Raw genomic sequence first — 26,834 nt, forward strand, 5'->3', positions numbered from 1 at the left:
TATCATCTTCCCTCTGGATTAGAAAACTTCAGTTCCACATATGGGTTCAGCCCATCAGAGGGGATGTGTTGAAAGGGGAAGTAATTCCTCCTTGGAAGAGGTACCAACCGAAACAATAGGAAAGGAGCTTGGAGAAGATGCTGGAACTGTTCCCTACAGTAAGGGTAAGAGGTGGACTCCACCCTTTGAAGGATTGAGTGATTCAGGTGATTCTTTTGAGAGGCAATCCCAAGACTTTAGAGACCTCAGAACACAGCTGAGTTAGCAGAAAGAGAGGAAAATTAGATTTGGGGACCCAGACACCCCAAATATTAAGAGTAAGTGCTCACCCCAGGTGGTCCCCAGGGAAATTCAATTTTTACACACTAAGAAGGATGCATTCTAATGATTCCATCTTTTCTCACACCCCTACAGACCACACAAGGTGAGGAGAGGATACAGAGGAGTGTTAAGACCTCAGTCAGTGTCTTAGGTGCGATGAAACTCGGGGAGGAAAGGGTTTATTTTGTTTACACTTCCACACCACTCTTCACCACTGAAGAAAGTCAGTTTAGGAACTCAAACTGGGCAGGAACCTGGAGGCAGGAGCTGATGTAGAGGCCACGGGGGTCGGGGGGGGGTGCTGTTTACTGGCTTGCTCCTCATGGCTTACTCAGCCTGCTTTCTTTGTTTGTTTGTGGGGTGTTTTGGGTTTTGGTTTGTTTGTTTGTTTGTTTGTTTGTTTTTGTTTTTCGAGACAGGGTTTCTTTTGTAGTCCTGGCTGTCCTGGACTAGCTTTGTAGACCAGGCTGGCCTCAAACTCACAGAGATCTGCCTGCCTCTGCCTCTGCCTCTGCCTCTGCCTCTGCCTCTGCCTCTGCCTCTGCCTCCCAAGTGCTGGGATTAAAGGCATGTGCCACCATACTCGGCTTTCAGCCTACTTTCTAATAGAGTCCAGAACTATCAGCCCACGGATGGCCCAAACCACAATGGATCAGTAATTAAGAAAATGCCCTCGAGGCTTGTCTGCTTATAGCTCAAATTTTTAAAGGCATTTTTTTTTTCCAATTAAGATTCCCTTCTCGGGCTGGAGAGATGACTCAGTGGTTAAGAGCACCATCTGCTCTTCCAGAGGTCCTGAGTTCAATTCCCAGCAACCATATGGTGGCTCACAACCATCTATAATGAGATGTGATGCCCTCTTCTGCAGATAAATCACTCATATGCAATAAATAAAACAAATAACTTTTTTTAAAAAAGATTCCCTTCTCCCTCTATTCAGATCTAGCCAATGGACAGCGCATTCCCCACAGTTGTGTGGAGAACAGGGACTGCCTCTGGCATGAACTCTGTTGCCCCCCTATTTGGCCACTTCCCCTTGGTGGGGAGGCCTGGTGGCACTCAGAGGAAGGGTAAGCAGGCTACCAGGACAAGACCTGATAGGCTGTGATCATATGGTGGGGGAGGTGGTCCCTTTCTGTCACAGGCCTAGGAGAGGGGAATAGGGTGAAAGAGGGAGGGGGAAATGGGAAGATACAAGTGAGGGGATAACAATCGGGATGTAATCTGAATAAATTATTTAATTGTTAAAAAAAAGATTCACTTCTCTTAGATGGCTATACCTTATGTTAAGGTGACATAAAACTAGCCATTACAGTCATGGGGCTGGGGGAAGGGGTGTCCATGATTCACAGTGAGAACAAAAGTTCTGTTGCCAGGTTGCTCCTAGGATCTGAGACCCCTGACCTCCTGCACATGAGTACATATATTTACATACAGATTCATGCATACATAATCAAAAATAAAAGTAAATCATAAAACAAATAACAAACGACAACAACAACAAGATCTCAGCCACTGGTCCAGGTATGGCAGGTTCCTGCTTGGGGGTTGACATGTAAGGTAATTCTGAAAGGCAATACATTTTCGTTGCCACACGGGGGCTCCACACCAGGCTTCTGGCGAAATTTTACATTTTAATTTCTTTCTTCCTTCCCTTATTATTACAAAACAAAACCATGAATTGAAAAAAGTTAGGAAAAAAAGTTAGGAAATTCCCCCAAACTGTCTGTGGTCTCTCTATTAACATAAAACTACCGACACTGCATTAATGTATACGTGTCCAAACCTACCTAAACTTTGATAGACATAAAATTTTATACGAACATTATATGAACATGAATACTACACATAAGAACACAATCCTATATACACACGTTTTAACGGCAACATGGAATCGTTTGGGACTGCTCTCACTATATCAACATCTTCCCGTGCGTGCCTGATGCCCAGGTTTATCACAAGAGGGTGTCAGATCTCTGAACTGTACTTATATTCGGTTGTGAGCCGCTGAGAACTGAAACCCAGCTCTCTTCATGAACACCGAGTGCTTTTAACCGCTGAGCTATCCCTGCAGCTCCATTCAAAGAAAAATTTTGTTTGTTTGTTTTGATCAAAGAAAAAATTTAAACGGTGCCATCTGAACCCATTTTTCATATCACCAAAATGCTTATTATAATACACATATTATAGAAAATCCTACATTTTTCATGTCATTGAAATGTTTATTATAACACACGTAGATAATCCTACATGGATGCCTACTTCGACTTACCAAGCTATTTTTCTATTGTTGGAAGCATTCATTTCCCTTTCAAGGCAAAGACAGGAATGCTACAGCTGGCCAGCTGTAGATGTGACAGAGCGGGGGTGCGCCCTGCCCGCCGAGGCCATATGCCCAAGTTTTATCCCGCCAAACGTTGAGTCCTGCCGTTACGTGAGCAGGACTCGTGCTGAGCACTCCCTCCCACCCCAGCACAGGCGCCGCAGGGGGCGGGGCGACGCTCGGGGCGTGGTCAGAGGTCGGGCTGGGGCGGGGCCTCGCGAAGAAGGCGGGGCCTGGCGCGGCGGCGGGCGGGTGCCGGCGCTGCCGTTCGCCGCTCGAGCTGCAGGTGGAGCTGTGCCGCCGCGCTGCCTCCAGGAAGCCTCACGGGCCTTCGTCGGCCTGGCCGCGGCGCCGGCTCCCAGGATGCAGTGTGGAGCGGCCGGGCGCTGAGGGCGGCGGTGCGGCTGCGGGCGGAGCGGCAGCAGGCCGGCCTGCAAGGAGCGCGGCGGGGAAGGCAGCGGCGGGCCCGGGCGGCGCTGCCGGCGGAGAGGACCCGGCGGCCGGGCCTGCGTGGGGCCGCGCGCCGCGGCGTCGACTTCCTCCGCGCCGGGCAGGACAGCGCAGGGCCATGGCCGAGGCGGCCGCGGCTCCGGTAAGGGCGGCCCGCGCGGCCTCGGGCCCCGGAAGGCCGGGGCCCAGTACACTGCGCCGCAGGCCCCAGAAGGGCTTCCGGGCCAGACCGGGCCTGCGGGTCCTGTGGCTGCGGCGAGCGGCCGCGAGGTCCGCCGGGGCCTACCGGACCGGGTGGAGCCGGGCGCAGAGAACGGCCGACCCGCGCCAAGTTCCCGGTCTGCGCGTCTCCGGGCCAGGCTCCTTCCTCAGCGCCGGGCCGGTGCTTCCCTCCCCCAGCTCCCCCCAGCGGCCTGGTGGCACCTAGGAGGTGTCCGACGTCGATTCCGTAGACACTGAGCACCCACTAAGTGCCCAACCCTCCCCCGGCGGCGCGCGAGGACAGCTTGCGTTTGTCCAGCCAGGCTGGCGCTGCACTCAGCCCGGTTTCGGCACGATTTTGTCCGCACTGCAAACCTGTGGGGTAGTTACTATTATAGTTATTATTTCGTACAAAAGGAAAGCTGAAGGCCCAACGAAGTTAACTTGCCTAGACTCTCGGCGAGGAAAGTGTGGGAAGACAGAGCTCACAGTTCAATGCCTGTGATGAGAAAGGCAGACAGGCACACGAGTAGCCATATGGCCGCACAGAAAGAGGTCGTAGCAACCTGGTGGAAACAAGGTTCGAATGCAGGTGCTTAGCAGACCCTGCTGCTCCTCCTGGCTGGCCAGGTAATCCGTGCTTCTGTGACTTGAGTTAACTACGGTTTCCTAGGGCTTGGGCTTGAAAGAGGCAAAGCACAGCGACAGGGACAGTGCAGGACCGACCGGTCCACAGGCCTGGTGAGATGGTTTTGGTTACAAGGCTGCAGGGTTGCGAGGGGCTGGAAGACTTGGACTTCTTCCTGTGGCTCAGGAACAGTTGAGGGATTGGGCATCCTCTTAGACCAGAGGCTTCCTTGCCTGTTTTGTAGTTGGTGATTCCATCTTCCCTTTGAGTCAGCAAGGTGCGAGACTTCAGTAGAACACAACCCTAACTTCTGACTAGACAGTTCAAAGGCCTATGGACCCCATTAAAAAAAAAAAAAAAAAACTTTAAACAAGAATAACATTAACGAGGTAGATGCTTGTGCAGATTCCCTTTTGTGTAACAGAGATTGCAGCAAAGGGAATGGGTGGCAAAGCACAAGGATACATCTGAAATAGACTCTTAGAGTCTGGGCAATGCCTGTCAGGGCTGGCGCTAAAGAGGAATAAGGGACCAGAGGTATCCTCCTACAGTTTTTCCCTTCCAACAGTTCTACCCATCAGACTCCATATTCTGAGACCCACTGAAAGCCCTCAGTCAGACCCAGTGTCCCTCCTTCTATGTAGCCTGAGAAAGTCTTGAGAAAGCTTTTCTGCCTCTGGTCAAGCTCTCTTGTCCCCATTTTCTGGTGTATCTTCCCACTTCCTGGTTCCCAGTGACTCAATGAGTCCCACACTAGTTTCTACACTTTTATTCTGCAAGTCGTCACCCACCTTTTTTGTTCAAGAATATTCTTCTAGAATGTAAGGAACATCTGTCTTAAGGTACTGTCCAGAAATGGTACCCATGCCAGGATCTCCAATCTGTCCTGCGGGTTGCTCCTCAGATGTACATGGAGGAACTCCTCCCGCACCCCACCCAAAATGTATTCGTCATTCCTGGTGGGTAGTCACTAAAGCCTCTGTGCCATTCCCAGTGACAGGGATGCATCAGCCTTGTGATTCCTGTTGTTGATGTAAAAGCACAATTGTCTACCTTCCTCACCAGATTAGAGTATGCCTCTCATCTCAGGACAGCTCATGTCGTGCCTTACAGGGAGTTCAGGTGCTATAGAAAGCCCAACTCTTAATGCCAGGCATGGTTACCATACTTGTCACCACAGAACTTGGCTAGAAAAGGCAAGGAAGATCAAGGGTTCAAGGCCATCTTACGTACCTAGCAAGTTCTAGGTCAGCCTGGGCTATGTAAGACTTCATCACAAAAACAAGCAAAATATTCAACTCTTTGATTGGTTAAAATTGACAGTAATGGTAATTTTAGCTCATGGGGGAGGGGCAATTAGAAGGGCCCAAATCAGATTGTCCTAAAGGACGGGGAATTGGCCATTGAGCTTATCTGTCTGTTAAGTGGAGACAAGAGATGCTTTTTTAAAAAGCAGTTGAGCAACCCCCTTGTTTGTGCCTCTCAGTTGAAGCAGCTGGGGTTTTTGCTGGGTCATCATCAGGCAGTTCCTGTGCAATTGTGACAGGAGTACAGGCCCTAGTAAATCTGCAGTTTATCGTTTCTCCACTAAAACACCCAACAATGCTAAGTCACTGTTTATTTTTCAAAATTGCACTGTGTGTTTACTATGTTTACACTGTGCTGTGAAAAGACAAAGTGTTCAGCAGAAGAGATGTCAATGTAGGAACATACATAGGAAATGACTAAATAGGGTGAAAAAGCACCAAAGTAGGAACCTGCACAATGTGCTATGGAGTCCCAAAGCACCTGCCAGACTCAGGCCAGATGTGTTACACCCAAAGAAGCTGTCACTAAGGCAAGATGTGCTGCATGATTTCAGATGTCCCCTACCTCCCACATACGTAGGCTTCCCCATGCCTAGGGTCCTGAAGGCTCACAGTGCAATAGTGCAAAGAATGATGCTGAATTCTTTCTCAAAGATTTCTCCATGGACAATGGCAGCTACGATTCAGGCTATGGAGAGGAAGATTGAATCACAGGCCGCTCGACTGCTCTCGCTAGAGGGTCGAACTGGGATGGCAGAGAAGAAGCTGGCTGACTGTGAGAAGACAGCTGTGGAGTTCAGCAGCCAGCTGGAGGGCAAGTGGGCCGTGCTGGGGACCCTGCTGCAGGAGTACGGGCTGCTGCAGCGGCGCCTAGAGAATGTGGAGAATCTACTGCGCAACCGAAACTTCTGGATTCTGCGGTTACCCCCTGGCAGCAAGGGCGAGGTCCCCAAGGTAGCCTTTGGATGCCCTGAGATAGGGAGCCTGAGGGTCCATGCCTGCAAGCATGTGGGTGAACAAGTGTGACACTGGTTTCAGGTGTCTCTGACCTTTGATGATGTGGCCGTGTATTTTTCTGAGCAGGAGTGGGGCAAGCTGGAGGACTGGCAGAAGGAGCTCTACAAGCACGTGATGAGGGGCAACTACGAGACGTTGGTCTCCCTGGGTAAGGCCTGACACACACCTCTGTATGCGGGATTTTACAAGTTCCCAGACCTCTCTTTGTGATATGGTGGTTTTCATGTCAGTGATATGTAGATCCCTAGATACTTTGAGCAAGGAGACTCCTCTTCCACCACCCTCCCATCCTTCCCTACTTGTGTTTTGGGGTGAGGAGTCAGATACTCCCTTCTGCTTGGTGAAGAGACAGACAGAGGAAAGCAATGATGTCTGTCCTCACTAGGCCGAGTTCTGATACCTGTTTGGGCTAAGACTGAGCACAGGTGTGCCACAGCTCTCCAGTGTATTTGTAGTCAACTCCACTTTAGCAGAGGAACTGTTCTCCTACCATGGATTGGGTGACTTTGATGTGATGCATCACAGGGTCTGTCAGAATAAGGTAGACCTTGCCTCTCAAAACGAGTCATCTTTCTCTGCCCCAAAGCCCTTCTGGCCAGCCTCTACAGCTACTGTTCTGAAATGCTCAGTCCCCTCTTCTTGGTTTTACTTCCTGGCCAAGAGTATTTGGTGGAGTTCTGTTTTACAGACGTGCTACTGTATGTGGCCCTGTGTCCAGCACCATGAGCTCTGTGGACAGATGACTGTGGAGTAGAGTCTTCACATGCGCTGTTGAATGCGCAGTAGCACCCCCACCCACCCACCCTCTAGACTCTACACAAGAGTGTCCCTAGACTTTGCAGCAGAGGGCCTACCTACCATTGAGAACTGCTTTCGGGACTGGACATGGTGGAGCATACCTTCAATCTCAGCACTAGAGAGTAGACAGGCAGGTCTCTGTGAGTATGAGGCCAACCTGGTCTACAAAGCAAGTCCAGGACAGCCAGGACTACAAGGACTGTCTCAAAAAACCCAGAGAGAAAGAGAACTGCTTTCTGTACCAGTCAAAACATTTAATTTCTAGGCTGTTAGTAATTTTACAAATGCCTTATCCAGATAGCAGCTCTGATAAGAATGTGGCAAAATTAACCTCCTGTCTTTCCTCAGACTATGCCATCTCCAAACCTGAGGTCCTTTCCCAGATTGAACAAGGCAAGGAGCCATGCACTTGGCGTCGTACTGGCCCCAAGGTCCCGGAGGTTCCTGTGGACCCAAGTCCAGGTGAAAGGTTGGGAAAATGTCAGGGACACACCAGGTGACCAAATGAATACAGTAAAGTAAAAGTCCAGAGCTGTTGTTACTCTTCTTTCCAGAATGACACAGAGAAAGTTTCAAATCTAAATCTTTCATGGTTGAGTCATAACTGGCTTTCTCAGCTATGTTGTAGAAACTAGTAATTTCCACCCTGAGCATAGATAACAAAGCCAGAAACAGAGGCACAGAATTAGAGGATGAGAGAAGAGGAAGTGAGAGGGAGTTGAAGACTAGGTATTCAGAGCTGTGCAAGGAGCCTTCCAGTCTTAAACACAGTGGGAATTTCAGAACCGTTGGCAAGCTGTGTGTGTGATTAGGATCAGGCGTTTATTTTAGCTGAATGTGGATACTGAGCACAGTGTCTCAGATTTCCCAGGAGCCAGTCAGCACCTCTACAAGTTTAGGAAAGACAGGGATGCTGGGCTCGTGCAGGGAAGACCTTGATGGGTCCTTTGGCAAGAGACATTGTCTCTGCCTCCTCCCTTGCCTGACCTGCCGCCATCTTGTCCTTCATACCTTTCTGCAGTTAACTCCTGTGTAGTTAAACTTGTACATGTTTACTTGATGTAAGTTAGGCTTCATCTCAGTCAGACAAGAGCGGAAACAGGTCTAGAACTGAGCATATGGCCAGTTGTCATGCACTCAGCAGTGTAGTTTAGGAGATATTTTTTGAGAGTCTTGCTGATACCAAGGACAGTGTCATCTGCATGGTGGAAAGGTGTCAACTGAGTTCTTTGCCTGGAAGAGGTAAAGGACACATGTGGCCTTGACTTTCAAAGCCAAGGGTGAGAGGTTCTTGGTATCCGCTTTTATCTCTTAATGTTTGTAACATGTACTTTCCCTGGTGAGTACCAGTGGGGTCCAAGAAATAGCCAGTTGCTGGCCCTTATTCTCCACTGTCCATTGGAACCTGTTAGCAGGCTTTTCTTCCCCCCTCAGTCCAGTCATCAGGGGTCCTTGCCCTCCTCTCACTCTGGATTGAGTTGGTCCGTGCGCTTGCCTTATGTCTTCTCTTTATTGCCTACAATCTCTGTGGTGCTTTCCCGAGCCCACCATGGTCCAGTGTGTCCCCATCTGTCCTGCCGCTCTTCTGTCCTCTTTCCCATGTCCCTTTGACATTGGGCTCTCAGGAGTCGGTGTCCTTTCTCCTCATCACTGACCCTTGCTAATCTCTCTGTCTCTGGAAACCCTGTCTTGAGAGCAAAGGCTTCCTTGTCATTCTACATCCTCCCAGCACGTGAAGATTGCTGTATCCACATGGTGCCCTGACCTCTCTACACCCCCTTCACTGTCTGACACAGTTGATGGTGTCCTCATTCCTTCCACTGCCCCCATTCCCAGCGTGCTCTCACAGCCACTTCCTGCTGCTGGTTCTTCCAGTCTTCAGAACCCTCAAGTCAAACAGGTCTTCAGTCTGTAGGACCTTCAAAGCCTTCATACTCTCCTCATCCTCCTTTCCCTGTGGCCATCACTGGTTGTCCCCTTCCTACACTCTCACGTTCCCTGTGTTTACTCTATCTACTTGGTAAAACCATAAGCCCAAGAAATCGACGGCCTGCTCTGCACCTGCACCCAGGCAGGTGTGGCAAACCCATAAACCTGCAGCCAGTCTCTCCTGGTGTTCCTGACCGGCATTTAGTGGGAGCTCTTTATGAGCCAATAGTCATCAGATCATCTCAGTTGCCTCACTAGCTCAGAGGTTGGCAAATCATGGCTCATTGGCCAAACAGCCCTGTTTATATAGGGCTCATAAACCAAGAATTTCAGTTTAGTTTAGCTTAGTGTTAAAAGACCATTTTTAATTTTAAAAAAACCTACTCTTGGGGGCTGGAGAGATGGCTCCGTGGTTAAGAGCATGTGTTGCTCTTGCAGAGGACTCGGGTTCTGTTCCCTGCACCCACAGGGTGTTTCACAGCCACCAAAGCACCAGTTCTAAGAGATCTGACACCTCAGGCATCAGGCACACATGTGGTACATGTACATATATATGGGCTGAACATTCATACACAGAAGATAAAATAAATTTGCTAGGTGGTGAAGGCGTGTGTTTTTGATCCCAGCACTCAGGAGACAGAAACAGGCAGATCTCTTGAGTTTGAGGCCAGACTGGTCTACATAGCAGTTCCAGGACAGCCAGGACTATGCAGAGAAACCCTATCTGGGAAAACAAAACAACAAAGAAAAAGAAAAAAATGATAAATCTTTTTTAAAATTATTGTTACTTTTTTTTAAAGAAGAAAACATTCTTATGACTCCTTATACAGGCTTTTTTGTACCTGCTGCTGTGCAGTCATGCCTATAGCTCTGTTTACCTGGGCACTCCATAGTCCAAGGCCATCCCTTCTGCCTGGCCCCAGGCTCTGCCCTAGGCCACATTCTCAAGGGCAGCAGACTTTCCCTCCCTTGATCCCACTCCCATCCCAAGACTGCCCACTTCTCTGGCTTCCATTCAGGCTCCAGAGGGGCATGTACCCTCCAAGTTACCCCTTTTATCTGGTGCCTCTTCCTCATTGTGTCTAGGGAGTTTATCACCATAACTCACTGCCTTAGTCCAATTTCTGTTATTACTGAATACCATAGGTTGGGTATTTATAGATATTTCACAGCCCTACCCTGGAGGCTGGAAAGTCAAGGTCAAGGGGCCATACCTGGTGATCCTTCTTGGTGGATGCAACAAAGGATATCTTATTTGGGGACAGCAAGTCTTCCTTTCCCTTGTTACAAAGCCACTCAGGCTATTAATGGGGGACCCCACACTCATGACCTCATCTAATCCTGACTGCCTCCTTAGGTTCCACCTCTTAAACCATTAGCAGAGATTAAGAGATTGTTTCCAACACAGAGATTCCAGGGTTCCTGCCTCTCCCCCTGTTGCCCTTCTTTTGCTGTTTCCAGTGGCCTTAAGACCTTTCCAAAATGGTGTGCCCTCATCCTCACCGTCTCTTTCTCCCTCGTGGCAGCTTAAGTCTCAGTACCTATGTCTAGGTGTGTGCCCCACCATTGACTTCTGCCTGAATTTCCCACACTCCAAAGCTATGGCAAGTACAACCAAGGCATCTGGTAACCTCCCTTTGAAACCCATTCTTACCTCATTCTCCATGACTTCTCCATCCGTCCAGCTATAAGTCAAAACCCCAAGTTTTCTGGCCCTCTACACGCACGCACAGGCACACATCCATCTTCTCTCCTCCCGGTCCTCCCACTCAATTATCTAGACTCCTTCCAAGCCTCAGTCTCTTGCTGAAATGTCATCTTTGGTCCTGTCCTTAGCCCCTACAGTCGGCTTGGACCGAACAGACAGCCCCTTAAGATGTACTTCCCAACTTTCCATCCAATCTCCATAGCCCAGCCATTCTCCCATTTTCATGTCTTTCTGCTGTGGTCCCACTGTCCTCTAAGGTGTTTGCTCAACATTTGGGACTATTGGTCCCAATCCTTGGCTGGTGTACTTCTTCAGAGCCAGTATAGGCAAGCCTTTGAGTGGGGCTTCCCTCAGTCACCCTATCTGACAGTGCACCTCTCCCACCGCAATTCTAGTCTCTTTTTGTTCCAGATATTTTGTATTTGTCTTTTCATTATGTACATATCCTCCCTACCATTTATAAATTTTGAAGAAGAAAATGTGTTTTCTTCATACAATCATTCCATACTCAGAATATTTCATAACAGAGTAGGAATTCAGGAAATGGTTTTGAGTGTATGCTCAGTCCCATCTTTTAAGATGTGCCTGTGGTTTGGTATTTGGAATGTGTCTCTGGTACCATTAACTCCGTTCCTCATGCAGTAACCACTTGCCTTTCATTGCCCTTGGGCTTTGGAAAGTCAACATCTATGTCACTGTATTTTTACTCTGTATTTCACATTTGTCTGCACTAACTCATTAGGGTGTTGCTGCTGTGGGAGACAATCCTGTAATTTTAATGCAGGCCTTGGTGCCACAGCCTCAGTACTGGGGCTAGAGATGGGGCCTAGTGCATGTGGCCCAGGCTTTTCAACAGGTGCTTGTAGCTGGGGGTGACACATGCCTGTAACCTCAGCATTTGGAACACAGAAGACTCTAGAGACCAGTTAGGAGTACAATAATGAAACCTTTTCTCAAAAAAGACAAAAGAAAAATTCAGATGTAGTAATATGTGCTAGTGTTTTGGGAGCTGAGGCAGATAGATTGCTATGATTTCAAGGCCACTGAGATGACAGCAAGTTTCAGGCCACCTGGAACTACATAGTGAGACCCTATCAAAACAAATGAAAAGGGAGGATGAAGAAGAATAAGAAACTGTTGCAGTTTATTTTCCAGTAATGTCTGGGTCTTTTGGTTTTTGTTTTTCACTGCCACAAGCAGCATGGCAGTAGTATCCTTGAGCACATCTTTATGTCAACATGCTGGTGTTTCTCTGGGGCAGACCCTGTATCAGTCTCGAGTGTCACCACCTCTGCCAGTACTATTGTCCCCAGAGTTAACAAAAGCTTTTCCCATTGGCATTATAAAATGTGTTTCTGGTGTCTTTTCCCACTTTTTTTGTTGTTGTTTTGTTTTGTTTTTTTCAAGACAAAGTTTCTCTGTCTGTAGCCTTAGCTCATAATCACAAAATTTGAGATTTTTTTTTTTTTTCTTTTGGTTTCTCAAGACAGGGTTTCTCTATCCTGGACTAGCTTTGTAGACCAGGCTGGTCTTGAACTCACAGAAATCCACTTCCTGAGTGCCAGGATTAAAGGCAGCATGGGCCACCACCGCCCAGCATTTATTTATTTATTGATTGATTGATTGATTGATTGCAAGGTGTTCTGTCTGTATGTTTGCTTGTCAAAAGAGGGCACCAGATCTCATTATAGATGGTTGTAAGCAATGGATGCCATTGCTGGGAATTGAACTCAGGACCTCTGGAAGTTCAACCTGTGCTCTTAACTTCTGAGACATCTCTCCAGCCCAGTCCCCACCTCCACTACTTTTAATAATTAGCATTTGCCAGTGAGGAAGGGGAGAAATGGTATCTCAGTTTAGTTTGCTTATCCAGTAGAATATCATATGGAGGAAAAGACTGTTCACCTCAGAGCAGATAGGAAGCAGAGCAAAATTTTGTCTTTAAGATATTTTTTCTTTAAAAGATTTATTTTTATTTTATGTACATGAATGTTTTGGCTGCATTTATGTAGGGGCATTATTTGTTTGCAGTACCCACAGAGGCCCAAAGAGGGCATTATTTACCCTCCCTAGAACAATTGTGTGCATGCTGGGAACTGGACCCCATTCCTCTGCAAGAACAAGAGCTCTAGTGAAGCTTGGTGGCATTCACCTGTAATCCCAGCACTCAGGGTGGCAGAGGCAGATGGGTCTCTGTGAATTTGAGGCCAGCCTGGTCTATATAGTGAATCCAGGACAGCCACAGCTAAAGAAAAAGAACAAGTGCTCTTAACAACTGAGCCACTTCTATGGCCCTTTAAAATATAAATATCTTTAAATTTGGGGGGGTGTATGTGTGTGTATGTGCGTGTGTGTGTACGTGCGTGCGCATGTGTACATACACCTTCACATGCCATGGCACATGTGGAGGTCAGAAGACAGCTTGTAGGACAGGTTCTCTTCTTATACCATGTGGGTCCTAGTGATATAACTCAGGTCTTCAGGTTAGCAGCCAGCACACATCTCACTAGTCCATACTGTATTTTTAAAAATACATTTTTAAAGGCTTTACTTTTACATTTTAAGTACTTAATCCATCTAAAATTAATTTTATGTAGGCTACAAAGGAGAATTTAAATTTTTCCCACTGGGTATGGTGGCACACACCTCTAACCCGCTGGACATTAGAGGCAGGAAAATCAGGATCTCCACATTATCCTTGACTACAAAGTAAGTTGGAAGGGTAAAGCTGAAGGACTGAAAGGCCCTTCTCAAGAAGCACTGGCCATCAGCCTAATGGCTGAACTCAATCCCTAGGACCCATGTAGTATGGAAGAACCAACTCCTGAAAGTTCCCCTCTGACCTCTACACATGTGCTATGTCATGTAAGCACTGGCACTCACATATACACAATAATAATAAATGTTTTTTTCAAAAAACTCTGGCTCAAAACATACATTAGTAAATACTCCTGTCTTGTCTGGTTTGTAACCAGCTTGAATCAGTTTCTGCATGTACACAAGGCTATTCCCGGGCTCCTTGTTCTATTTGTTGTTCTCTGTCTCCATCAGTTTCACACCTTTCAGCCTCCTCGCAGCCTTAATACCTCGTGGATCAAACCTGCCCTGCTTGAGCTCTCAACTGTTCTTTGCCATTCTTGGATCTTTGCTCTTCAGTATGCATTTTGGAATCTTTAAGTTCTCAATATAATCCTGTTGGGAGCAAGGATGGACTGCACATACTCACTTTATAATTTAACTTCCAGAGACTTGCCATCATTACAACTCTGAGCTTTTTTGTCCACAGAAAGATTCATTTATTAATAGTTTCTTAGGTTTCACAGTCTTCTCCTTGTAGTTGATTCTCTCACAAATAGGATTTTCTTTTACACTTAATTCTGTGTTTTATGTAGTTGTAACGGGGATATATGGTATGCTTTGACTTCAGTCCAGGCTTTAACTTGGGCTCTCATTAGGTGTGATGAGTTATCTGTTCACACACCCTTTGGGTTTTTGATTCTTTAGAAAACAAACAAACTAAAAACTAAAAACAAAATAACAACAAAAAAGACTTCGTGAGTAGCCCTTTTGGCAATGCTAGGAATAAAATCCTAGGACTTGTACATTCTTTTTAAAATTGTATAAAATTGTCTTTCTGCTTAGCAACTTGGCTAAGATGTTGTAGAATCTTTGCTGATAAGTAACATATTTCCACATGCATTGTGATTTTATGAGTTTGTTCATTTGTTTTCAGTAGTAAAGATCAAACTCAGCCTTGTTTTTGACAGGCTAACATTCTATTACTGAGCTGTACCCCAGCCTCTTTTTAAATTTATCTATTTGTTTTCATTTTGAGACAGCATTCACTGTGCCCAGGCTTGCATTGCTCTTGAAATCATGCCCGGGTCTGTTAACCTGGATGGAGATTGCCTGAGTACTTGTCTTAAAGGAAAGAATTCAGCAAAGGGACTTAGTTTAAGCAATGATTTACTTAGCAAAGTGACACAAAGACATAGTGCACTTCATAGAGCTGAGAATGAACTGACCCAAGGGTGGGTAGCTGGAAAAGATCTTGCACTTGTTTTGTAAAAGGTTATATGAATATTTATGAGATGGGTAGCATATTTGTGGGGAAATCTAACTCACTGCCCCAATCATGGGGCACTGGAGCACCTTTCTAGGGTATTTCTTTCCATGATCTTTTTTAAAAACCATTAAAGAGATCAAAACTACAATATACTGTGTCCCTGGATGATACAAACCCTTTGTTAGTTCACAAGTGTGGCAAGTTGGGGAAGTTCCCCTGACCCTTAGTTTTAATATAATAGGAATAACCTAACTGCAGTTTAAGGATGTTCAGCCACAAAGCGACATTTTGATCACAGACACAACTACCCAGGTAACTGGCCTCCATTTCCTTGGTTACCTCACATCTGAGTCCCAACCTACTGAGTCTCAGGCTACAGGTGTGTGTCACCATACCTTGCTAGGAATTTTCTTTTAAAGTATCATTTAAAGGACTAGGCATGGTGAAGCCTTTAGCCCCAGCACTCAGGAGGCAGAGGCAAGTAGATCTGAGTTTGAGGCCAGTCTGGTCTACACAGCAAGTTCCAGGCCAGCCAAGGCTACTTAGTGAGATCCTGTCTCAAAGTATCTTCTAAAGAAAGCCAGAGAGATGACTCAGCAATTAAGACCATTTTCTGTTCTTCAAAAGAGCCCAGCACCTACATCAGGCAGCTCACAGCCACCTGTTACTCCAGCTCCAGGGGACCTGCTACTTCTAGCTTTTAAGCCTTAGAGTTCGAAGGTACTTGTACTCATTTGCACATACCCAAACACAGACACACACCATATACATAATAAAAATATTTTAAAATTATTTTTAGACTATCCTATTAAATCAGTGGTTTGGTAATGTATGGTGCATGTTTTCCTCCTGTCCCTGAGCTCCCAGAATAATGACTCACGAGACTCAAAATATATTTACAAATACCTAGGCCATATAGCTAGGCTCTTCTCTGAGTAGCTGGCTACCTCTACTAAGGTGTCATGCATCTGTTGTCCTTATAGCTTTCCAGGCAAATCTTTGCACACCTGGCTTTATCTCAGCATCCTTTCTGTCTGCCGGTTGTCCCACATTCTACTTTACTCTTTCTATAGGCCACAGGTTTTTTTAATTAACATCCATACAATACATAAAACATTCTTCTATAATTTAGAATATAATTTTAATAAAATGTAGTTTTAATGGCATATATAATCATGCCGTGTACACCTGTAATCATGAGTTCAGAAGACAGAGGCAGGAGGATCAGAAATTTGAGGCTTCATAGTGTGAAGTCCTATCTCAAAAAACAAGGGCTGAGGACATAACTCTGTGATAGAGCTCTTGCCTAATATGCACCAGGTCCTGGGTGCTGCCTTTGGGACCATGCACACAGGTAAACACATATTTCCTTCTGCTTGTATCTGCTAAATTTTTAAGGTGTTTTTTTGGGTTTTGTTTTGTTTTTTGTTTTTGTTGTTGTTGTTGTTGAGTTGTATAGGAATCCAGTATAGGACCTTGCACACATGTATTTGACAAGTATTGTGAGAATTCTGTAATTTTGGCTTCTTTAAAAACACAGAAATATTGTAAGAATATGCTTTTGTTTTAATCCCAGGTGAACGGATATGGAACTGTTTAGGATGGTCCATAGCAGCTGATTATGATTTGCCTCATGCTATAGCAGTGATGTGGCTTTGCCAACTGCAGATAGTTTTTGCAATTGTGTGACATCTGAAATTCTGGGAACTTTTCAGAGGATATATGCTATAGCCTGGAGAGGTGCAGGGTTGGTGGCTGGTAGTCAGAGGGTTTGTTAGTAGTTCAAAGAAACAAGAAGAAATTATATTCGAGGATCAGTCTCCCCCCCCCCCCCCCGCCCCAATTCTCTTTCTCTCCCTCTCACCCCCCCCCCTTCTTTCTCTCCTATCTAGTGATAGGGAGTAAAAACGGGGAGGGGGAACGAAGGGTGGGGAAAAGAAGAATTCACAAAGTAGCAAAGACTGGCTACACTCTAGCCCATCTCCTAGCCAGAAGTTGGTTTTTGTTTTGTTTTTTCAGAAGTTTTTATTGTGGACAATGTGATTATCAAACATGAAAGGTTGCTTTTGTTTTTTAATAATGTTTGGTTTTTCTGTTACTCTGCATCACACATAATGGTAAGAAAATACCCAGGAACAAGACTGATGAAGTGTCTAGAGTGAAATCAGTACTTGTTTTGTTTTCTTTGAGACAGGGTTTCTCTGTGTAGCCCTGGCTGTCCTGGACTCACTTTGTAGACCAGGCTGGCCTCAAACTCACAGTGATCCACCTGCCTCTGCCTCCCAAGTGCTAGGATTAAAGGTGTGCGCCACCCAGCATGAGAAGTGAGCACCACCAGAACCTGCCAGAATCTGTGTCCCTTCTCCACCCTTCCCTTCATAGAAACAAACAGAAATCGGAAACTGTGCTATTTTCTCTTGTGTGTATTTCCAAAACCCCTTGTTTGGCTTTACCTGGTGTTTAACTTTTTATGAATGGTGCCATGGTGCAGATTTTCTTCTTGGGCTTGCTTTTCTTATTTGACATCTGTGCTGTTTAGTTAGCTGGAGCTGGAACTCAGTGTCACATATATAATAGTCAGTGCTCTGCCACTGAGCCAGTATTAGATTTAGTAGTCTTTCCCTTTATGAGTGAGCTTTTTTGTGTCTTTAGCAATTAAGAAATGTTTCCCAGTTTCCAGATCATAAAGTCTTGTATTTCCTACCAAAAGTTTCGAGCTTTGCTTTACATGTTAAAGTCCTTAGCCCAGCAGTATTTGTTTGGTTTTGCGCTGAGCAGAGGTCTGCTTCTCTCTCTCTCATTCTCTCTCTCTCTCTCTCAGATTTGTTTATTTATTATGTATACAGTGCTCTGCCTGCATGTGTCCCTACAGGTCAGAAGGGGGAACCAGATCTCATTACAGATGGTTGTGAGCCACCATGTGGTTGCTGGGAATTGAACTCAGGATCTTTGGAAGAGCAGCCAGTGCTCTTAACCTCTGAGCCATCTCTCTAGCCTCCAAGCTACTCTCTTACTAGCTAGCTCTTTGTTCTTTTCCTTTACTGTTGTGAGGAAAGTTTCACTGCCTAATCAAGTACCATGAAAACCCTACTTGAGTCATGTTATCCTTGAAGAGCTACAGTCTTTGTCTATAATATCTCTTTCAAATTTCATAATTTGGTACAAAAAGGTCTTTATTTTTTCTTTACTTACATATCTATGTTCCTTTTTCTGTTTTGTTTTTAATTGCTGTGCTTATTGGTATCTTGTTTTAACTGGCACTTTCTGTGTATTGCTGATTTATGGGGGGTGCTGCACCCTTCCAGTGCAGCAGGGGCTCTGTGAAGGTGCTGTTTTCAGTCCTCTGCTCTGCATACAGCCAGCCTGATACTGTGAGGTGATACACCACACCACACTGCAGAGGTAAGGATGAGCCACTGGCTACCTCCAGACACAGGTGTCCTCAGCTTCCCTGCTAGGAACAGTCTCCAGCCCAGCCCAGGCTAACTTCTGGTACTAGGGTCATTATTTTAAAAAAAAAAAAAAAAAAAGCCTAGGGCTGGAGAGATGGCTCAATGGTTAAGAGCACTGGCTGCTCTTACAGAAGTCCTGAGTTCAGTTCCCAGCATCCATATGGTGGCTCACAACCATCTGTAATGAGATCTGGTACCTGCCTCTGATGTACAGGAGTACATTCAGACAGCACTGTGTACATAACAACAACAACAACAAAAATTTTCTTTTTAAAAAAATTGCCTAGCAGGGACTCACTTAGGAGGCAGAGGCAGATGGATCTCTGAGTTCGAGGCCAGCCTTGTCTACAAAGCAAGTCTAGGACAGCCAGGACTACACAGAGAAACCCTATCTCAAAAAACTAAAAAGCCAAAAAACGAAAAAAATTTGTTGACCACAGATGAAAGCTAAATCCTGAATTATAACCCATAAAAATGAATTAGTCTCACTGGCTTTCCTCCTTTGTTTCTCCAGTTAAGTTTCATGACACAGAAGAAAAATAACAATTGATTGGCTCCTCAGAACACTAGTAGTGTATTAAAAAAGCAGGTCATTTGTTGACATTTACATCTAGAAATCTTCCTAAATTTTTCATTACTTTTCTAATAATTGTCTAGTTAGTCTCAGATTTTCTGAGAAATTAAATCACATTACTAATAAAGATGTATTGGCTTTTGTTTTTCAAATCCACGGTGCCTTATTTTTCTCTTGTTTCATTGTGCTAAGGAATCCCAGAAAATCGCTCAGTAGAAAATGGGCACCCTAGTGATAGATGATAATGGGAGCTCGTGTAGTAACAGGCACTCTAGTGAGTCGTGATTTTAAAGAAATGTCTTTGAATTTTTCACATTGAGCATGCCACTAACCAAGTCCTACAGCTCTAGGTAGCTAGGGGTTTCTAACACCCAACAGGAAGAACTTCGGTTTTATAGAGTGGATTTGTTGTTTGCTTTGACATCTGTTGAGATGATACAGTTTCCTGTTTGTAGTTTGTAGTTTGTTTCCTTTAGTGTACTAATACAGTAAGTTACATTATTTCCTGAAGTTGAGTCAACCTTTGCAGTCTTGGAATAAACCTGTGTCATGATCATTTGTGTATATTATAGATTTATTATTTTGAATCTGTCTTTGTTGGTCAGTTAGACTAATTTTCCTTTTGCAGACTGCTTCCCCTGCCTTTAGTGTTGAGGAGATGAGCCGTTATCTGTTCTCCACTCTTATTCACAGAGTCTGCTTGGTTTTGGAATATGATCCACTCTGGTGTTCAGAAGACACCATTGAAGCCCTGAGGTTCTCAAAAAAAATTTTTTTTGTTGTTTTTGTTAGAGGGTTTAGACAACAGATTTATTTCATTTTAGTTATAAGATTATTTAGATATTCTGTTCCTTTTTGGTTAGTTTTAGCAAGCTGTAATTTTTTTAGGAATTTGTCCTTTGCCACAGACTTTTCAGAAGGGTATTGAATACCCTTCGCAGTCTGTTCCTCAGCTGCACTTGAGCCCTCTTACTCTGTTTCCTCCTCAGACTGGGTGTGGGTGCTCTCTCCTTTTCTCCTAGGATTTTACTAGAGTTGAACTGGGTTAATATTCTTTTCAGTAAACAAATCTTTTGTCTTCCACACTATCTTCCCACATACTAATTCCACGCTCAGTTCTTTCTGTCTCTCAAACTGGTGGGTTAAGCCTAAAGCTTCACACATGCTAGGCAAGGGCTCTACCACTGAGCTGTGTCCCCAGCCTTTTGGTTTGGTTTTTTCCCATTTTTATTTTGAGACAGGGTCTCAGAGTGTTGCCCAGGCTGACCTTAAATATGTGCTTGCGATTCCCATCCACCCCCTGCCCAGAAGCTGCAATTAGAGGCCTAAGAGCAGATGTACCTTCCTTCTGTTCTTTAAAGGCTTTTGTTTTGAGGCCAACCTGGTCTACAGCGTGAGTTCCAGGACAGCTACAGCTACACAGAGAAACCCTATCTCAAAAAATAAGTAAAATAAAATAAAGGCTTTTTGTTGGTATTGCCTCTTTTGTGATACCTTGCATTACCTGACTAGCCCATTACTTTTCATCCTGTCTTTTCTACTATGAATATACAAAACTATAAAATTTTGCTGCTGTAGCAATGTGCTACTGTAGCTCTAGCTCACGAATTCTGATATTTTCATCAACACTAACATCGAGATGCCATCCTCTAATGTGTCTTTCAGTTTGCCCTTAAGCCCTTGGATTACTTAGAAAGATATACACATATGTATGAACATACCTACATGGAACTACTGATTTCTATTTTGCTTCCTGTTAACTTATCTTTTTATTTTATGTATATTCTGTATGTATGCATGTCTGTTTACTACTTGTATGCCTAGTGCTCTCAGAAACCAGAAAAGGGTATTGGATCCCCTGCAACTAGAGTTACAGGTGATTGGGAGCCACCATGTGGATGCTGGAAATAAAATCTGGGTCTAGATCTTCTGGAAGAGCAGCTAGCACTTGGAAGTGCTGAGCCATCTCTCCATCCCTCCTCACCCTTTTCTAGTTTTGCTACTGGAATACTTCGGGAGATATGGGTGAACCACACCATCCGTCCTATGGGGTATGGCTGGTCCAGACAGGTCGCTGACTTTAGCCACCCTTTGGATTCTCTTCAACTGTGTTCCCTTGGATGTCAGTCTTATTCCTGTGTCTTTTGCATTACCCCCTCTTCCTTGGAGAATTATCAATTTTTTAAAAAGATTTATTTATTATTATGTATACAGTGCTGTGTCTGTATGTACACCTGCAGGTCAGGAGAGGGCATTAGATCACATTATAGATGGTTGTGAGCCACCATCTGGTTGCTAGGAATTGAACTCAGGAGCTCTGGAACAGCAGTCAGTGCTCTTAACCTCTGAGCCATCTCTCCAGCCCGAGGATTATCAATGTATAGTTCCCCTGCCCTTTAGACTATTGTAATTTTTAACTAGTTTGAATGTTACATTGCTTGGCAGTGGTGGCATACACCTTTTGATCCCAGTACTCGGGAGGCAGAGGCACACCAGTCTCTGAGTTCAAGGCCAGCCTGATCTACAGAGTTTCAGGACAGCCAAGGCTACACAGAGAAAAACTGTCTCAAAAAAAAAGAAAAGAAAAGAAAATGAAAAGAAAAGGTATTGCTGTCAGTTTAATGGTATGGCCTAATAAATGTTTACTATTAGGCTATAGTTATTATGGTAATATTTTCTAACCAACAATTAGTCAATAAAAGACACATATGTTGTATTTTAAATTAGCCTTGGTTCACCTGGGACAGGGCAGATATCAATCCCCTAAACTACCTTCCATATCTCCTAGTCCCCAGCCCATGCCATCTGCTTCTAATAACTTCTACTTGCGCTACCTCCCATCCATAATCCCAAAATCCTTGCTAAGGTTGTTTATCTGGGCCGTTTCTTTCAGGTGGAACTTTACATGGTTGGTTCATATGCCATGGCAATCTTCCTCCTTCCTCCTCTGGCCCCAGACCCTCTCTGTCCCACAAACCCTTGAACTTTGACTCTGCCCCTTCCTTCTGCCTTGCCCAGGTGTCGGCCTTTTAATCAGCCAATCAGGAATAATTTCTAGGCAAGGTTAAACAGCAGTATTTGCGCTATGTAACAGTTTGCTCAGTAAGAATCTTAGAGGACAAGCAATTAACAAATACAAAGCACCAGACCATACTCCAACAAAAAAGTTAAACTTGGCCTTAGGATTTTTTTTTTTTTCCCTTCCTTCAGGGAGTGACTTTTTTTATTGTTGTTTTTTTTTTCCCCTCCCCCGAGACAGGGTTTCTCTGTGTAGACTTGGCTGTCCTAGACTTGCTTTGTAGACCAGGCTGGCCTCAAACTCACTCTGATCTGCTTGCCTCTGCCTCTAGAGTGCTGGGATTAAAGGTGTGAGCTACCACGCCCGTCCAGGGGATGACTTTTTATGAGCTAGATATTAATGGACACTTGGTTTATGTGTAATTGAGTTTGTCTGAAAACGTCTTTGTTCCAGAATTCTAGTTTAATTGTTATTTTCTCTTACCTGTGAAGATAATGTCCTTTCTTCTGATTTGACTGTTCTTGGGGAGAAGTCAGCTGTCAGTAAGTTAGCATTACCCTGCTTGGGTCTATATATCTAAAACCCAGGTAGTGATCAGCTCCCAGTCTCCTCTGCTCACCTTTGTATTACCCAGGCGGTGGTGGCGCACACCTTTAATCCCAGCTCTTGGGAGACAGAGGAGGTGGATTGCTCTGAGTTTGAGGCCAGCCTGGGCTACAAAGGGAGTCCCAGATCATCCAGAGCTACACAGAAAAACCCTGCCTCAAAACAAAACAAACTTCCTATTTTTCCCAGTGTTTTAGATGCTCATGCTAGGGGTAATTTCTCTGGTTCTCTGCATGTCTAGCTGCCATTTGCCAGAAACAGAAGTTCTGAATGCCACCGAAATGACTGTTGCAATTTTGCTATTCATCTGTCAAGAGCTCTCTGGGTCCTTTTTTTTTTTTTTAAAGACAGGGCCTGATGTATCCCAGGCTTGCTTCAAACTCTGTGTAGCTAAGGATAATCCTAAACTTCTAACCCATCTACTCTACTTCCCAAATGCCGGGATTCCCTAGATGTGCCGCTATACCTGTTTTATGCGTGCTGAGGATTAGCCAAGGCAAGCGCTCTACAACTGAATTACATCCTCAGCTCCTCACTCTTCCCTAATTGAGTTGTTTTCCATTCCTTGGGGCTCATATGAATATTTAAGAATGTAGGGGTTGAGTTCAGTCTTACATTTCTATATGACATACAAGTGAAAGCAGGACTCCAGGGCAGCTAGGACTTGCCCTTGGAGCCTCTCTAGCCCTGAGCGTATCTGCCATGGCTGCCTTGTACTGTTAGACCCTAAGGCTCTCCTTGATTGCATACGCATTCAGCTCAGGCCTGAGGGTCTCTCCTGCTCTCTTTCCCTAGGCTCTGGAGCCCCAGTTCCTGCCCCGGACCTCCTGATGCAGATCAAGCAGGAGGGGGAGCTCCAGCTGCAGGAGCAGCAGGCTCTTGGTGTGGAAGCCTGGGCAGCTGGACAGCCAGACATTGGGGAAGAGCCCTGGGGCCTCAGCCAGCTGGACTCTGGAGCAGGCGACATCTCCACGGACGCTACCTCTAGTAAGTAATTGATGAGGGAACAGACTCTGGGATGAGTTGTTGGGACTGAGGGTATGAGTTGGGAAGGTGCCTAAAAGTGAGGAACTACGAGCTCTCAGAAAATCTAGCCTCAGGGCTGCAGAGATAGCTTAGTAATTAAGAGCACTGACTGCTCTTCCAAGGACATGGGTTCAATTCCCAGTACCCACATTGCAGCTAACAACTGTCAGACCCACTTCTGGCCTCTGAGGGTACAATGCATGCATGTGGTGCACAGATAGATATACATGCAGACACAAACACCTATGTATATGAAATAAAAATAAATCTTTTAAAAAAGAAGAAAATCTGGCCTAATAAGTTTTTCAAACCTGCCTTGAGGCATAGGCCAACTCTTGTTGAAGAAAGGTAAGTGAGTTGGTAACATCTGGCTTTGCAATGCTTTAGAGAAGGGAGCAAAAGACACTGGCTTCAAAGAGGCCAAGGCACACATGGTCATTCAAAACAGTCCTGATACGCTTTCAGGGTTTCCTTGCCCTGCCCTCCCCCTCCCTGAGTTTCATGTTCACTATTATCCCATGTCCTTGTCCTTCCCCTAACCCACAGGCTGCCATTTCTTCTCCTTACAGGTGTCCATTCCAACTTTTCAACCACCATCCCACCCTCTTCCTGGCAAGCAGATCTCCCTCCCCACCACCCCTCTTCAGCATGTTCAGATGGGACACTGAAGCTCAACACAGCAGCATCCACAGAAGGTACAGGAGTGCCTGGAGGGTGCTCTGTTCTTACTGGTGGATCCTCCCAGCCTTTCAGCCAGCATGCACGGAGTCTGACCCACAGCTCTGTCTCCTTCAGAACTCTCTGATTTGAACAGCCTTTCTTGAGGATATCCATGTTTCTTGTAGACAGTTTCTTCCATAGGGAGTTAGCCAGTCTATTCAAATAAGCTAATTTCTTGGAGGACAGACCTTCCCCCTCCCCCCAAGCAACCTGTGGCTCCCACACGCAGATGCAAACAGACCAAGCTAAAACCACTTCCTTCATGTTGATACTGCCAAAGACAGGGAAAGCCAGAGTTGGGAAGAGCAACTTTCACATTCTTGTTCTCATGTTTGAAGGCCAATTATCTGTTACCTTAAAAAAAATCTGTTATATTTTACCACTCTCCCCACCAAGAACACTAAAACACCAAGATCCCTAATACCCAGCCTTGGGGTTGGAACTCAGTGTATTTATATAAAGTCAGACAGTTGTAGTTGTTCAGCAACATGTTGGTCATCGGGTACCTGCAGTCACTGTGTACCAGATGGTATGCAAGGGGCCGTCCCACGTGTTGTCCAAGCCCATCTTGCAGCCCTGTGAAGTTGGCCATTCATTCACAGTGAAGCTGTGGCTAAGACATGTGCCTGACAGCTGTATAGTCCCAGATGCCTCAGAGGCCAAGACTGTGCTTCTGCCTTGTTTTTAGTATATGACCACCACACTCAGAATACTTTTCTTAGAATAAATTCATAATTTACTTTAACAGCCAAAGAAAGAGAAAACAGAATCTGAGGGCCAAATTTGAGGGCTGCTTTTACTGTGGGGGACATCACCAGGCCAGGTGAAGCTTCTGACTAGGGATGAGACAGGATGTGTACATTTTATGTGGTGCTCTATGGGGCTGAGTAGTTGCTGTGCTTCCAGATGAAGGTGTCTGACCCTTTTTGTCCTTTTAAAATTGTCCAGAATGATCTCTGCCCTTCTCTCTTTCTCAGCAGATGTAAAAATTGTTATCAAAACAGAAGTCCAGGAAGAGGAGGTGGTTGCCACACCTGTGCATCCCACTGACCTGGAGGCTCACGGGACTTTGTTTGCACCAGGCCAAGCTGCAAGATTCTTCCCCAGCCCTGTCCAGGAAGGAGCCTGGGAAAGCCAAGGCAGTTCCTTCCCCAGCCAAGACCCCGTTCTGGGGCTGCGGGAGCCAACTCGGCCAGAGAGGGACATTGGTGAGCTCAGTCCGGCCATAGCACAGGAGGAGGCTCCTGCTGGGGATTGGCTCTTTGGTGGTGTCAGGTGGGGCTGGAATTTCCGGTGTAAACCTACAGTGGGCCTGAACCCAAGGACGGTGCCCGAGGGGCTACCTTTCTCCTCTCCAGACAATGGAGAGGCCATCTTGGACCCCAGCCAGGCCCCAAGACCTTTTAATGATCCCTGCAAATACCCCGGCCGGACAAAAGGCTTCGGCCACAAGCCAGGGCTGAAAAAGCACCCGGCAGCGCCGCCTGGAGGCCGGCCCTTCACCTGTGCCACATGTGGAAAGAGCTTCCAGCTGCAGGTGAGCCTGAGTGCACACCAAAGGAGCTGCGGACTGCCTGATGGGGCGGGCACAGGGGCAACTTCCACCACTACTGGAGGTGGAGGTGGCGGCAGTGGTGGTGGCGGAAGCAGCAGTGGAGGCGGGGGTAGTGGAAGGGACAGCAACGCCCTGAGGTGTGGGGAGTGTGGGCGCTGCTTCACACGCCCCGCACATCTCATCCGCCACCGCATGCTACACACTGGTGAGCGGCCCTTCCCTTGCACCGAGTGTGAGAAGCGCTTCACAGAGCGCTCCAAGCTCATCGACCACTACCGAACGCACACGGGTGTGAGGCCCTTCACCTGCACAGTGTGTGGCAAAAGCTTCATCCGAAAAGACCATCTCCGAAAGCACCAGCGCAACCACCCAGCAGTGGCCAAGGCACCCGCCCATGGTCAGCCGCTTCCACCACTGCCAGCTCCTCCTGACCCCTTCAAGAGCCCTGCAGCCAAAGGACCCATGGCCTCCACAGACCTTGTGACTGACTGGACTTGTGGCTTAAGTGTCCTGGGACCCACTGATGGTGGTGGAGACCTGTGAGGGCCCCAACCCTTCTGTGGCCCCTGCAGGCCACAAATGTATAAAGTCCCGTGTGCAGATAGCAGGATGGCCAGAAAGCTCAGAAAGCAAAAAGGGAGACTTGGCAGAGAACCAAATTTCCATGTTGCTGAACTGATCACTGGAAAGGGAGACTATCAATGCAGCCTCCACCTTAAAGTAGGATTCCAACTGTGAAACTGAACACCTTAATAGGCTTTTAAGTAATTTAATTACACCCCCTCCCCCCCTTTTTTTGGTTTTTTGGGTTTTTTTTTTTTATTCTTGAAAAAAGCTGGAAAACAGTAGCAACACCAGTTGAAGTGTACTTTGAGGTGTACTTGTGGCTTTAAGAGGTGTGTGTCTACCTTGTCTTACCAGTGTTGGAAAGATGGCCAGTAGGAGAAGCAGGCAAGGGCACTCGTAGCCTTGGACCACACAGTCCTATGTCTATCCAGGCAGCTGGTGTAGACCTTAGGCCCTGGGCCCAGAACTGACAGCTTCCTTCCAGCCAGCAGTAAGAACCCTACTAGAAGCAGCCCTTACCTTCTGAAATGACCCCTTAAGCCAAGGCCTGACTTTTCCCTGTTATGA

General features: G+C 46.0%; 1 protein-coding gene across 4 annotated transcripts; it reads left to right on the plus strand.

The window, feature by feature from the left end:
- Positions 1-3,154: 3,154 nt before the first annotated feature.
- Znf746 (zinc finger protein 746) lies at positions 3,155-26,497 on the plus strand. 4 transcript variants are annotated; one of them, XM_051152440.1, is made up of 7 exons: positions 3,155-3,236; positions 5,885-6,184; positions 6,314-6,395; positions 7,394-7,507; positions 23,195-23,386; positions 23,995-24,120; positions 25,123-26,497. In XM_051152440.1, the coding sequence occupies exons 1-7, from the start codon at positions 3,213-3,215 to the stop codon at positions 26,241-26,243; spliced, it is 1,959 nt and encodes a 652-aa protein (XP_051008397.1). In that variant the 5' UTR covers positions 3,155-3,212; the 3' UTR covers positions 26,244-26,497. The 4 variants fall into 4 exon arrangements, with proteins under 4 accessions (XP_051008397.1, XP_051008398.1, XP_051008395.1 ...); XM_051152441.1 differs by having other exon boundaries at positions 25,126-26,497; XM_051152438.1 differs by lacking the exon at positions 3,155-3,236 and having other exon boundaries at positions 5,774-6,184.
- The last annotated feature ends 337 nt before the right edge of the window (positions 26,498-26,834 follow it).

The sequence above is a fragment of the Acomys russatus genome, chromosome 10 (genome assembly GCF_903995435.1).
Source record: "Acomys russatus chromosome 10, mAcoRus1.1, whole genome shotgun sequence".
Taxonomy (NCBI): Eukaryota; Metazoa; Chordata; class Mammalia; order Rodentia; family Muridae; genus Acomys; species Acomys russatus.